The sequence below is a fragment of the Polistes fuscatus genome, unplaced genomic scaffold, assembly GCF_010416935.1.
Source record: "Polistes fuscatus isolate 324 unplaced genomic scaffold, CU_Pfus_HIC Scaffold5, whole genome shotgun sequence".
NCBI lineage: Eukaryota > Metazoa > Arthropoda > Insecta > Hymenoptera > Vespidae > Polistes > Polistes fuscatus.
In genome coordinates this window covers 932,998-947,994 of record NW_025113129.1, presented here as the reverse complement: position 1 = coordinate 947,994, position 14,997 = coordinate 932,998, and the positions used below count along the sequence as shown (strand labels likewise).

The window sequence follows — 14,997 nt, the reverse complement described above, 5'->3', positions numbered from 1 at the left end:
ATTTAATTGTAGGGTTAAATATTTCTACTTTATTTATTTGTGATATGTTTTTCACATTTTTCTTGTTTATTTATAATATTCTATAGATAAAAATTATATCCTAATATTTTCTTAATTGTATATACATTCTGTCATGATAAAAGTATGAATCATAGTGACATGAATATCGAATCCGGAAAGAAATTGATAACAAAAAAGTTCAGCTGCCTTTCTTGGAATTTTACTAACGATACCGACAAAAACCATTGACTAGGGATGACACATTAATGTTATCGGATGTGAATAAAAATAAATCTTTACTATACTTAAATAAAACTTAATATATACAAGATCGTCTACCATAAAATGACGTGAAATATGAGACGATTAATATTAAGATATTCCAGATGTTACTATACCACACGTTTATTAATAAATAATTGAACGAAAAAAGGACTCGTCGTTATACCCAAAGAACAAATTCTATAATAAACAGGATAAAAAATGAATTATAAAATTATTTTATTTCTACGATCTATAAATAATCGATGTACAAATATTTAAAAAATAGGATTTAAACACATAAAACATAGAGTTTAATATTAAATTCTTGCATTGAACAATCGTTGAAATAATATATAAGTAAATATAAGTAATTAGAAGAGATGTTTGTATGCACCTACGCGTTTTGGATTAATCCGTTCCTGCTACAAATATCTATCGTTAGAGTAGTTACAACATCGGACGATGATCGTACACATATCCAGGCGGATCTGAAAGCCCGAAGGTGAAAAAAAAAATGGGTAAAGATGGCCGGTCTCGGCTGTGATTCAGCGTTGGACGATGCGAGCTCCGAAACCCGCCGGTCTCTCCTTCTTCCTTCCAGGAATTCGTACACTGCCAATTGAGAGAGCCTTCGGCATCACGACTTCATTCAACAAGAGTAGCCCATACGTGATACGGTTCGACAAGCCTATCCACAAACTATAACTGTATTTTAATTCTTATCTTTGGTTTTTCTTCTTTGCACGTGGACGAGAATACACACGCATCAAATAAACTATATTATTCAACTTCGAAAATTCTACAATTTATTGCTAAGAAAATCCATCGATAACAACATTATTGTTTAGTTCAGTATGTATGTTTTGTATATTTTTAACATACGATACATTAACAAGTATAATTTCGTTAAAACGTAAGCTAGTGAATTATATGTTTATCAATTTCTAAAAATAATTTCGACACGTTTGACGCAATCAACATTATTTAGATCATATTGATAGATTATATTGATTTATTAGATGTCATAAAAAATATATCGAATGAGCATAACTTTATCGTCACAGTTACACAAATTAATAAAAATAAATTGTACTATTTATGCATGTGTTAGTTATTCCCGGAAGTAGAAAATATACTTCACTAAATTATACGTTTACTGATAACATAATCGTATTTTAACGTCCACTAATTAAAAATTGTCATATTTTACAGTTAAAAACAAAAAGAAAAAGAAACAAACAACGAATGGGTTGAAAATCTTCCAGTTGCCGACGATCAGTCGAACGGATCTGATCGATCTCAGTGTTCTAGGATCCAATAAATCAAAGGTGAAGAAGGATTATCGTAATAAGTTCTCCTATGTCGAAGCTCAAACTCTTTCACTTAGTCACTTTCCACATCGACTGCACCGAACTGAATCCGTGAGAAACCTGTGTTCTTCAAACTAGGAAGAGCTTGATGACGCACGCAAATTACCAGGAAGAAATTGTCTTGTAAGTCGAAAGATACGCGACGACGAGTCAGCCGATGCGTGTGTCGTCGGAACACAACACACGATTCCTCGCGTTTTCCTTCTCATCCAAATTATTCAATTCGTCTTCGTGGTTGTTTTTATCGTTGATGTCGATGTCCATGAATCATTCGCGATCTACCACCAATGCAAAAATCAAGATCGAAGATCGAGAACGTTGCTCAACATCGAACAAGATGGTACAAATCACCCGATTAATCCTCAAAAATGAAGATCGTTTTAAATCGACAGATGAGTTTTGTATTTCTGAACATCAATTGAGTTTAACTTCGAAAGACAATGAGAAAAAGAAATCGAAAGAAGATTTTCGAAGAGAATCGCGAGATTTATTCGATTTCAGCGAATCGACGAAAAACAAGGATGAAAAATCAAATCATGACATTAGTACAAAACTCGAAACACTTCGAGTCTCTTCGGAAAGCTTTGCAGATTCTTTCTATGAGATTTCCAAAAAGAAGATTGTACGTCATACTGAAAATGCTCAAGAAAATAATGTGGAAAAACAATTGGAATTAGAGGAAGGAGGATTGACTGATTCAAGTCCTGTTATGGTCCCATATGGCAAGTTTTTTGTTTATCTAAATTGTTGCATTTTGATTAAACAAATTATTATTTCGATCGGAATTTCAAAAAATGTTTATCTTTCTAGATCCATCCGAGTGGAATTCGAGTCACGTAGCATCGTGGATTTCATGGTGCTGTCGAGTGTTTTCTATAAAACAACCACCGACACCGAAGACTCTTCCATCGACCGGGAAGGAGTTGCTGAAGTTGTCATTGGAGGATTGGCAAGGTATTTCGGGTGGTCGAATTTTGGCGAGGCATTTGGGTTATCTGCGTTTACAGGCAACCGGTGTGCACAGTCCGGCGTTGCTTCAAGATGAGAAAGTGGAAGGTGAGTCAGATGTGCTCGCAAATGCATGTTGCGTAATCAAATTACACGAATCGATTGAAAGTTTTTTAAATCTATCTTCTCTTTCTTTCTCTCTCTCTCTTTTTCTCTTTTTCTAAAAAAGAAGAAAAAAATACGTGTCACGTAACAAGAGAATCGACGGCAAGTAATTTCGTTATATTCCGGAATTTTCCTCAAACATTTCTCATTGAAAATTATAAAGCAGGATAAACGATTCCTTTTAAATGAAAAAATAGTCTCTTAAGTTGTAAACGATTATTCGATTCGTTTATCTCATTCGTAATGCATTTCCCAATGTAAAGAAACTTCAACGATGGGAGCATTAACACGTTCCATGCAATAAATCTAAATGGCACAAGGTTGGTAGAGTTCAGGAGGGGTTAATAAGAGTTTCGATTCGGACCAAGAGTGACCGGAAGAGGTTAACCGTTCCCCAAGGATTGGTTCTGAGCTCTCAATGACCTTATCTGAACTCTTAACGAGGGTGCGATCTATTAGAGATAAAACCAGTCCAGCGGAAAAGTAAATATGGAGGGCGATAATGGTTTTATATCCGTCCGTTTCCATTCACACCCTCGAACTAAATTCGATCAAAAGGGAAAAGACTTATGTCGATCGTTTGTACGTTTGTGACTGTGACTTTGAAATTCATTACAATCGATAAAAGACTGTTCAAAGAGACGGAGAAAGAGATAGACTTGAAGAAAGACAAGAAAAAATTCAAATGGGAGAAAAAAAAAGAAGATTGAAATACTATCAAGGAAAAGGAGTTAACGAAGAAGAGATCAAAGACAAACGGCATAGGAGATTTAATTCTATAGTTAAAAATCTATTACAAACAGATGAACCGGAGCAGAAGCAAGAACAATATGACAAAATATTATATACAACGGATACAATGAATCATACAGAGAATTAAGAGGAGAATACATTGATTTGTAAATGGAACAATTAATAACCAAATGATTTATCTAAGATAATTACAATAAAAATACAATATTCTGACAATACTCCTCTCTAATAACAGAATTCAATAGAAATCTTTAACATACTTAAAATATAACACACGTCCATAAAATAACATAAAAAAATATTATAAGCAGACAGTAACGCAAAGTATAGTCAAAGTTAGGAACATGGAAATATAGACTCATAAGAGGAGTCGGAGGGGGTGACCTAAGTCAAAAGGTATTCCACAAAGACGAAAAGTTCAAGCTTTGGTAGTTGAAGAAGGAAAAGAATAGAATAGAAAAAGAGAAGAAAGAGAAGAAGAAGCAGCAGCAGTAATCTTGGCATGGTAAGCCCAAGAGATATATCGTCCGTTTGAATAACGTTGTACGTTCACGTTGAGAGTGAAAGAGAAAGAGAGACAGAGAGAGAGGTACCCGTTTATTAAACGAATCAGTGTTATCGCGGTGAGAGTGTCCTCATGAATAAACCATCGAGTGTTTAGGGCGGTGGAAAGATGGTGCCACGAGGGGTTACGGCCTTACGGGGCAAACTGCACCCCTACTCTCTAACCTCTCTTCTGCTCTTTCCTTCCTCTTCTTACCATCATTTCCTTCTCTCTCACTTCAACACCACCCTTTCTCTATCTTTCTTTATTTCTCTTTCCTTCTCGCTTACACTCAGAACCTGGGGAAATTTTGCGGACTGGGGGTTGACGCTAAGCTCGCCACAGGACGCGACTATATTGTTTTCTTGATGAGCGCGAAACATCCCTCTTTGGTCTTCGACGTATGTGAAATGATTTTACCCCTCGTGAGAACCTCGCGAGAATTTTTACTTTTGCTAAATGAACGCATAGATTCTTGATTTCATCTCATTTGCATTTTCTATTCGATCCTTATAAAAAAATTATTTGTTCTCACTGAAATTCAGAAATTCACTGAAAATCGCTATCAATCCAACTTTTCATTGAGGATGTTTGACTTTTTTGAGTTTTAGGCATTTTTTAAGTATTGTAAAAGATTTTCGTAAGCTCACACAATTTTCAGTAGAATCAAACTAATCCGACTTTATCATTTGAATCTCAAACGTTGATTGAATTTCAAATAAAATCATGAAAACATACTTTATAATGTAAGACAAATGAGCACATCCTGATCATGAAAGATACTTGTGCCTTGGTCTCATTGCTTTATCTGTTTTTTAAAAAGATATGCATTTTCATAAACATTCGGAGTCTATATATAAGTACTTTAAAATCAACAAAATTATTGCTACTTATGTGCAATATTTTGTGCGTGTATATTTAAACATTTAAATGCCAATATTTTATACGCATTCCAATTGGTCGATCATCTTTTTTAATGACAAAAGATGTAAGAAACAAGTTGATTGTGAGTATTTTTGTATCAATCGATGGATTGTCTCAGGTACCAAAATAACTTCAATCAATTGTACATTTTTTTTTTTTTTTGAGTATGAAAGGTCACGACAAGGAAGTTGAATGGCGATGGGGGTTGAAGAGAAAAAAAATAAAAGAAAAAGAAACGTGAAGGAAAGTCTGAACGCGTGGGCTGGCTGGCTGGCAGTCTGAAGTTCGGGGGGTGACAATAGTCCTCGTGACGATGCAGGAGGGGGCGTAGAGGGTGGAGACAGTTTCGCTATGTCTATACGTGGAGAGAAGTGCAAAGGTATTTCCAAAGAGTGGGGACGATAAGGGCTGAAATCAGAAGGGGGCATGGGTCTCTCAGTTTCATTCTATCCACCGACAAACGTGTCCGATTTCACTGATATTTTCTATTCATTTTCAATTGTTCCTTACACTCGTTAACTTCCAATTTGACGATTTCTGAAAATACCACCAGGGTTTATCTAACAATAAAGTTTGCCTATCGTGCTTTGTGAGATGTGAGTTGTTTATTAGTTTTTTATTTTTTTCCTGTGAAAAAATAAAACAATTGTCTGTTTCAAATGAGAAATTTAAAAATAAATTTTGAAAAACCCAACCATTGATTGATATGAATTGTTGAAATTATTCATAAAACGAGAGCTATGAGTGATCCTAATGATGTTGCAATTAGTGCTTCGTTATTTTTTATTATACATTTTTAATGATGTGCTAAGAAATTACTATTCCCGTAGTATCATTTTCTCGTAACTTGTGATGTTTAATAATAGCAATGAGAATGAGTTTCCTTATTACAAAAACATGCATTTTCTTGGTCGATAAATGATCGTACAGAAAATTTATATGAATTACGGAATATCCATTTATTCAAAGAATACTATAATAGAAAACAAGAGATTCTATAAACAGACTATTAATTTCTGAAATATGAACATAGTGCATAAGTTGCTGGATTGAGAAGTGTTAAGCCTAACTTAGAATCAATTTTTCAACCCATTCTTGTAAATCTCAAATTTTTCAGGTAGACATTAAAAAATATTTCTGTCTAAAAAAAAACAAACAACATTTGTTTACATATTTTCTGTATTGTGTCTATCGTTTTACTTATCACTTTTTTTCCCAGTTAAGCGTAAGATTGAAACTTCGTACATGGTAAACATCTTAACAGATTACTATGATAATATAAAGAACATTCAAGTCAAATTGGAAGAAATTAATTTCAAAGAAACATCAATCGATGTATTTAAAAGGAAGAGAACGATGGGCCTATCATCCAGTGGTGTTTACACGGTGAATGATTAGGCAAACGTAATGTGGAGGATTCAGACTCACCCGCTGCGTCTTGAGCAGGACAGTGGATTACATCCTTCAGCAGCTGCGCTTATTTATAATGGTACATCATTTGGTATAGTCGTCTTAAGTGTTTTTTAATTTATTACTGTTTTTTTTGTCTAAAAGAAAAGAAAAAAGGATAAAAAAGCAAAACCAAACCACAGAGTACGATCTCTTGCCGTTGATTCTTACACATCATTTCGAGGAATGCATTTATTATACATAAGATAGATCGATGAGTCGTTTCCGTTTCTTCGTATAAATTCTAAGAGTCCCGATCTTCTCCTACCCCTTCACCACCTCATCCTTCTCTACAATTTATTTTCTTCTCGGTTATTATGATCGAGATATGTTTGATACTCGATGACGTAAGTTTGTCAATGTATTAATAGGAAAGTTAGCATAGGAGAGTGAGAGAGAACGAGAGGAGGTGGTGGAGGAGAAGAGAAAAAGATGAAGATAAAGAAGGGATGAGAGATCCGACATGGCACTTGTGACGAATTTAACAACTCCACCTCGGACTCGAGGAGAAATATCAGATCGCATGCGTATTTCTGTTTCCTTCTCGTAGAAAGGTTCGGCCTCCTACAACGGACTTGCTCGCTGATTGGATCGACAGCTGGAGCTGGGGCTTCCGGGGCGGTCGGAGGCGGACAGGTTCAACTCTGGCAATTCCTGCTGGAGCTACTCTCGGATTCGTCCAATTCTTCCTGCATAGCGTGGGAGGGATCTGACGGGGAATTCAAGCTCACCGATCCGGACGAAGTCGCTAGAAGATGGGGAGAACGCAAAAGCAAACCTAATATGAACTATGATAAACTTTCGCGGGCACTCAGGTATTCTCTAAATATTATTTTATTCTTTTCTAATAATAAATGTTTCATTTGTTTTTAATCCTTTGCACTCTAAGCAAAAGTAGTCAACAAGTACTTGGATAGTATAATTGATCTTAGCAATGCAAACAATTAAATATGTTCAATTTATGTAAATAAATTAGATGGAATTGTTTTAATATGTGTACAGGAAATAATAAATAATAATATTATATAATTATTTATTATAGGTATTACTACGATAAAAACATTATGACAAAAGTGCATGGGAAACGTTACGCGTACAAATTCGACTTTCATGGTCTAATGATAGCGTGCCAAGCACAAGCGGGAATCTCGATGGAACCACCTGTGTCTTCTCGAGGAACTGGACCAAACTGTCATCCTCATCACACGCATCATGCTCATCACCTTTATTCGACAGGAAGTACAACCGGAACTCAACATCATTCTATACCTCCGCCTCCTCCTCTACCACCTCCACCACCACCACCACATTATTGTTGGCCATATCATCGATATTCGCCACCAACGTAACGCCAACTCTTATTATTCCTCGAATTTATGAACAACGTGAATCTTTACAGAACTTTTTAACGAATCGAAGGAAACGTGTTTGATCATTGTTGTTAAATAAACATAAAGAGAATAACTCTTAATTCGATTTGATATGAACAGCAATTATTGCGTTCAAGTTCGCATGTACAATTTTGGTGTATATTTTGTAAAACTCTACTTTCTATATATATCTAATAAAAATCAACTTGTGATCAAGTAATGCAATACATATGTGTAAAGTTAAGATATAATAAATAATAAGAAGCTAAAAATGTTAGCGCTTTTCTATTTAAAATCTTATTAACAAAATGTTTAATGATATTTAATGTTTAATTAAATTAGTGATTCTTATTTTCTTGAATGTTTTAAATATTTTTTTTAAGAAAAAATAAAATGTATGTGTAATATTAGTTTTTTTCAAATTCAAATTTAAACTACATTATCGACTATCGAGCAGGCAGATAGCATACAAGTTAGTTAGTTAGTTCTACTTTACTGCGTGTAGATGTCCACCCATTCGCAAAAGCTAAAGGCAAATCGACAAGACGACGACAAGCAGCGACAATTCGTCTGATCGCGAGGAATATCTTTCTTTTCCATTAATATAAAGGCCGAATGAAGGCACGCTGTATTTAGGTGTTTTAAAAATCGGTTTATTAAGGTATCATCATTCAGTTTTTGTTACAACAAAATATCAAACTGTAACCAGTAGTGTAAAAATACTAATATTTTGTATTTATTTCAGCTTCTTGAATAAATAGAAACATGTCTGATGTTGAAACGTAAGTGTGGTTAGTTGTACACAAATAATTGCATTTTTATAATGTTTAATACTTTACGAATAGAAATATAATTATTAATTTACGAATTATGTTTTTTACAATTTTGTATTGTAAGGGAGTTAATTATAACAGATACATAGAGATTTCTTAAAGCGTTAACCTTAACCTTTTTCTTTATGTCAATAATGTACGACTTTTTGTTATATATTTATCGAATATAATTTACAGGAATGATGGACCCTCCTCAATTACAGCAGGAGGTCCCATGGACGTGAATACTGCTTTACAAGAAGTATTAAAAAATGCCCTCATTCACGATGGAGTCGTTCATGGACTCCACGAAGCAGCGAAGTCTCTTGATAAGTAAGTTTAATACAACAATCAACTTGTAAAATATTTTAGAAGAAATGAATGATGATATTTATGGCTCCCTCTTCTGAGAAGAACCCATATAAAATATCCATGCTGTTTCATAGCTTTGATTTCTGAAACAACAGTAAAAAATGATTTCATTTTAAAATTGATTGAGTTCAGTGTTTAACTAATGTTTCCTTTTGTTTATCAGGAGGCAAGCGATGCTCTGCATTTTAGCTGACAATTGTGACGAACCAATGTACAAAAAACTTGTCCAAGCTCTTTGTAATGAACACCAAATTCCTCTTATAAAAGTAGATAATAATAAGAAATTAGGTGAATGGGCTGGTCTATGCAAAATCGACAGTGCCGGTAAAGCTCGTAAAGTTGTTGGATGTTCTTGCGTCGTTATTAAGGTAAAAATTTATAATGAAACTTATATTTAAAAATAATTTGGTATGTTGAGTGTAAAACATTTTATATGATGATAATTATGGCTCCCTCTACTGAGTAGAACCCATAATATTAAATTGCAATGCTGTGATCATGCCTTTCTGATATGTAATAATAATTGTTACACTTTACTAAAGAAATAGATCAAACACTTACAAAAGTTTAACGTTTTGCAGGACTTTGGCGAAGACACACCAGCAAAAGATGTTCTTATGGAATACTTGAAGCAAAGTTCTGTACATTAAAACTCTTTTAATAAAATATTACACATAATCATGGATATTTATTATTTATATCATAATAGGTATGAATTATTAAATTATACTTTTTTTAATTCCAATCTTAATTATCATCTCTACCATTAGTGATTTTCTCACAAATATCTTTATGGTTAGGCCAATCTTTTACTTGGCATTCTCTGCAAAGAATACTCAGTTTTCAATTTAATCATTTAAGTATCCAAATACTTTGCTTTTCTTAATTAAAAATTACCGTCCACAGTACCACGCTTCCTTGCATTTGGAACAACGTTTCTTAGCTTGCTCCTGACACAAGAAACATTTCTTAACATCTATACAATCTAATTTATCCAGATCATAAGCATCGCTTAAAATTTGTGCTGAGTTTTTAATATATTCGGTGTCTTTGGTAAATATAAACTTTGCCTGATGTTTGGCTAATTTTTTCCACTTTTTGTTATATTTTTTTAAGATCATCTCTTTTATCTACAATTAAATTAAATTAATAAATGTCTCTAATATTCGTTGAGTCGAATAAAAAGTTGCTTCGTACTTTCTTAATAAATAACTTCAAGATTACATAACTTCGGTAATATTAATCGGGTTTGCCACTAATTGGGTGTGTTATTAAAATACAAAAAAAGTTTTTTTAGAGAGTGATATTTTTACCTGTGGAATTACTTCAACATAAATAGGACGAGATGTAGTTGACGAAGTTGATGACATACTTAAATAACTTAACCATCTCTTAAGATCTATTAGAGGTGCAATTTGATCTAATACGATTTCGTGCAAATATTTATGTAACTGAAAGATAATAAGATTTTGTTATACCTAAATCTGTATCATTTATAAATATGGTAAAAAGATACCTTTAGTAGATGCGATAGTCTGTATTCAGTAATTTCATAATATGGAGCACACTTAGGATTGAGAAGTAATTCGCGCAAACCAAACCATATTTGTGCCTCTATTTTTGAAATTTTACCTTCATCTTTAACTTTGTTCCATTTTCCATCGTATAACAGAAGATTTCCTATTAATGTGGCATAAAATAATTAATTTTTTCCATTTAATATTTGACTGGCATTGAAAATAATTACCTTCGGAATCATTTTTTGTCCAGGGATGATTTTCGATTAGTTGAACAAGTAAATACGGAATGTCGTGTATGGACAACATTCGTAAAATTGCACTAAGTGGTAAACTATCTAAAAATTCAGCTAAATATCGTAGAATTGAAATACATCTCATTCCAATGTCGAACTCAAGTTCTTTCTTCTTTTCTAATATTTCTTCTAAGCAAGAACTAAAACAAAACAGTTAACATAATTACCTCGATGCTGTAATTAAAAGATTTTTTTTAATTTACCTAGAATCTTTTAAATTTTCATATATTTCAACGTCATTTCTATTAAGAAGAACAGTCACACATTTAACTGCATAATCGATTAAATCAAGAACTGCATCATCCATCGTAATTGCGCTTTCGCAATGAAATAAAACGTTTTCTAATAATGAAGCTGCTACGTCCTCATGATAAAATACGCTAAATAACATGAACGTATTTTCTGGTTCGTTGTTTAATTCAATTAAAAGTGGAAATACTTTGTGCTTCCATATATCTATTTGAATTGCTTCGTAAATTAAAATTGGTATCTAACAAGAAAATAATATTAAGATAAATAATTATAAGTTTTATAATTACGAAGACATTGTTTCAGAATAATTGTTTACCTTTTTTAAACAAACAAACCATTCTTTAATGCTCTCCTCTCGAAATTCATTAATTTCAAGAACACTTTGTTGATTTAACAGGATCAATCTTTTGTGAAATTCAAACCATCTAAAACATAATGCAAATTTTTATTAGATAAAGATACAAGTATTAAATATTTATTGATGAATTAAAAAATAGTGTTATTTACTTTTTCGTGCAAATATCTTGCAAATCCGACATTTCTAAACTTTGAATATAAGTTTCTGCTTCCCATGGTGCAATTATATATTCAGTAGTTAATGACATTATACAATTATTTTAATTAAATGATTACTTGGATACCAATATTGTCATAAAGCGTAGACCATTTGTAAATAATTTTGTGTATTTTTGTAACCCTGGTAATGTACATTGATTGATCAATAATAGTAATAAATTTATATTTTTGTACTTTATTTGTTTCATTAATAAAAATTATTTATATGAATGTTAAGAAAATTGTTAGTATATCTAATTTAAAAGTTTCAAACTATAATTCAAAAATTATATCACTAAGATAACTGTCGGTAATGTGATACCGTTACCATCGAATTTCCTGCCATCTAGCGCTGAACGCGAGACTTAGTTACCGACAATTTATCAGGAAAAATCGATTGAACTGCCATCTACCGTTGAACGAGAGAACTAGTTATCGAGTTTATGGAGTAAGCAGTCGAGTTTCCTGTCATCTGGCGTTGAACGAAGGAACTAGTTGATGTACTAGGTAATCGATTGTCCTACCATCTAGCGTTGAATCCTAGAACTAATTGCCGATAATTCAGGAAGTAAATAATCGAATGAACTGCCATCTAGCGTTGAAATAGATTAACTTGGCAAACAGGTTCCCTCGTTCGACGCTAGATAGTAGGAAACTCGATTGCTTACTTTGTAAACTCAGTAACTAGTTCCTGCATTTAACGCTAGATGGCAGGTTATTCTTGTTCTATGTATTCGATAATGTAGGAAACTATCTTATCGCACTGGATTTTCTTTTTAAAGCATTTCTGAACCCAGCAACAATATTATGATTTATTGCATTTAAACAATATTATATGTTTCAATGGAATTAGAAACGTTGTTGCGAAAAAGTGCCTTAACAAATATACGTAAGTATTAAAAAAAAATTCATAATTATATTTTAGTTATATATTTTATTATTTAAAATGCAATTCATTAATGCCACTTTACTTATATACTAACAGGTATAACTAAACAGGAAGAGAGTGAAAAAATAGAGGATGAATATTTTCAAGAGATCTGTGACCAGTGGAAAGGAACTAAAGCAAAAGATAAAGATTTAACCTATAAAGTGATACCTAAGTTTTATTTTAAGGTATACTGTTTAACAAATTTATGATAAATATAATAAACCATAATGAACAGTTTTTGATAAAAAAATATGTACATGCATAGTTACCTAAAGAAGATGAGATACTACCACAAAAATTAAGAGAAGAAACACGTGCATTATTCCTACAAAGACGTTCACGTCAATTATTAGATAATAATGAATTAAAAGCATTATGGGTCTTGTTAGACAAATATCATAGTCCACCATTGTCAGGAGAAGAACAATTGATTAATTATGAGGATTTTAAGAAAGTTGGACAATTGGCCGGTACCAAATGTAGTCCTTATTTTACTGCAGTAGTTTTTGCAAAACTTCAACAAGGTGATCAACATGGAAGAATAAGTATAATGGCATTATTTAATTATGTTATGAGAAAAGTTTGGTTACATCAAACGCGCATTGGTCTTTCCTTATATGATGTCACCGGACAAGGATACCTCAGAGAATCTGTAAGTTCAATATTGTATTTTATGATTCACAAACTTGTTTTTTTGTTTTTCATATGTTTCTCTTTTATTTACTTTTACATAGGACCTGGAAAATTATATTTTAGAACTTATACCAACACTGCCGCAACTGGAAGGTCTTGAAAAATCATTCCATTCATTTTACGTGTGTACAGCTGTTAGAAAATTTTTATTCTTTTTGGATCCTCTTAGAACTGGAAGAGTTCGCATTCAAGATATTCTGGCATGCAGTTTTCTCGACGACCTATTAGAATTACGAGACGAAGATTTACCGAAAGATTTACAAGAAGCTAATTGGTTTTCAGCACCGTCTGCGCTTAAGGTTTATGGCCAGTATCTAAACCTTGATAGGGACCATAATGGAATGCTCAATAAAGAAGAACTTGCAGGGTTTGAATCTTATAAAATTTATTTTACATTTGTCTTGTTTTAATAGATACTAAAATAATTTCATTTATTTTATAGGTATGGAACAGGCACTTTAACCGGTGTATTTTTAGAAAGAGTATTTCAAGAATGTTTAACATATGAAGGAGAAATGGATTACAAAACTTATTTGGATTTTGTTTTGGCTTTGGAAAATCGTCACGAACCACAAAGCTTGCATTACCTGTTTCGAATATTAGATATTAATAATCGTGGTTATCTCGATACATTTTGTCTTAATTATTTTTTCCGAGTAAGTTTGCAATTGTTTGTTTCTTAAACAGAATGATTAGTTTATTAATAGTAATAATATTCTTAATTAATAGGCAATACAAGAACAAATGACAACGCATGGTCAAGAACCAGTAAGTTTTGAAGATGTAAAGGATGAAATATTTGATATGGTTAAACCAGCTAATCCATGTAAAATTACACTGCAAGATTTATTATCTTGGTAAGAGATAAAGATATGTTTATCAAATGTATTTAATCCTTTTGTTACTGCATGCTTTGGCACGAATATTATTCCATTTCAATTTACTTGTGCGTATATATCGCAACCATTAAATGGGTTGGTCGTTCATACGGGGACTTTGCATGGAAGATCCATGCACGAGTCACTAGTAATGAAAGAGAATTAATTTATTTTCAAATTATGCTTTTATATTCTTTTTTAGTGGTCAAGGTGATACGATGGTCAGTATTTTAATAGAATTTCATGGTTTTTGGGCTTATGAAAATCGTGAAGCTATGGCTGCCGACACAGGAGATGAATCATCTCATGTTTGATAAATTAGAAACATGAAAAAATGTGTTAATCTGTAATCAAAGTTCCTTTATGACTTTGCTTTAGTAAAAGTGATAATATAGTATAGTTGATATCATATCAGGGATGATATTATACTATAAATATGCAGACTATATCCTAAAGCCTCTCAAATTTTAAGGAAGCATACTTAAAGTCTGCACTTTGACAAAAACAATATAATATAAATACTAATTTTCGAATATATTATTTCGATATTATTCTAATAAATGTAAGACTATATTATATATAAATGAAATATAAATAAAGTTATTTTTACAAAACTACTTTATCTACTTTTTTTTACATATAAATCATTTTTTAATGTAAAAAATATTAAATTAAATTCTATTATGTTACTGTTCTTATATATCATTTATTACAATTTCCGAGTACAGAAAAAAAAATGTATATGAAGAATTATTTAATTTAATTAATAAAATCAATCCATCTCGATTTCATTAATAAATTTATCTACTACTACGTTTAACTATGAATGAATTTACTACGATAGTCAATATGATTTACATTCGATTGTATTACACACACCAATTTAATTATTGTTTGAATCGTG

General features: G+C 32.2%; 4 protein-coding genes across 4 annotated transcripts; 3 read left to right on the top strand and 1 right to left on the bottom strand.

Annotated features, from left to right (window-relative positions):
- Positions 1-50: 50 nt before the first annotated feature.
- LOC122521931 (DNA-binding protein D-ETS-6-like) lies at positions 51-8,040 on the top strand. Its single transcript, XM_043642682.1, has 5 exons — positions 51-1,116; positions 1,477-2,356; positions 2,445-2,690; positions 6,968-7,232; positions 7,460-8,040. The coding sequence occupies exons 2-5, from the start codon at positions 1,792-1,794 to the stop codon at positions 7,764-7,766; spliced, it is 1,383 nt and encodes a 460-aa protein (XP_043498617.1). The 5' UTR covers positions 51-1,116; positions 1,477-1,791; the 3' UTR covers positions 7,767-8,040.
- Positions 8,041-8,370: 330 nt separating this feature from the next.
- Positions 8,371-9,649, top strand: LOC122521936 (40S ribosomal protein S12). The gene is made up of 5 exons (XM_043642687.1): positions 8,371-8,448; positions 8,533-8,569; positions 8,798-8,932; positions 9,135-9,339; positions 9,553-9,649. The coding sequence occupies exons 2-5, from the start codon at positions 8,553-8,555 to the stop codon at positions 9,619-9,621; spliced, it is 426 nt and encodes a 141-aa protein (XP_043498622.1). The 5' UTR covers positions 8,371-8,448; positions 8,533-8,552; the 3' UTR covers positions 9,622-9,649.
- An 8-nt stretch (positions 9,650-9,657) lies between these two features.
- On the bottom strand, positions 9,658-11,707 carry LOC122521934 (zinc finger MYND domain-containing protein 10). The gene is made up of 8 exons (XM_043642684.1): positions 11,544-11,707; positions 11,353-11,461; positions 10,988-11,274; positions 10,719-10,924; positions 10,488-10,651; positions 10,285-10,422; positions 9,869-10,101; positions 9,658-9,794 (listed from the first exon to the last, which is right to left on the bottom strand). Exons 1-8 carry the CDS (start codon positions 11,639-11,641, stop codon positions 9,719-9,721), a joined length of 1,311 nt encoding a protein of 436 aa, XP_043498619.1. The 5' UTR covers positions 11,642-11,707; the 3' UTR covers positions 9,658-9,718.
- A 637-nt stretch (positions 11,708-12,344) lies between these two features.
- LOC122521933 (serine/threonine-protein phosphatase 2A regulatory subunit B'' subunit gamma-like) lies at positions 12,345-14,656 on the top strand. Its single transcript, XM_043642683.1, has 7 exons — positions 12,345-12,480; positions 12,577-12,707; positions 12,788-13,174; positions 13,257-13,582; positions 13,658-13,871; positions 13,945-14,072; positions 14,296-14,656. Exons 1-7 carry the CDS (start codon positions 12,435-12,437, stop codon positions 14,405-14,407), a joined length of 1,344 nt encoding a protein of 447 aa, XP_043498618.1. The 5' UTR covers positions 12,345-12,434; the 3' UTR covers positions 14,408-14,656.
- Positions 14,657-14,997: the final 341 nt, after the last annotated feature.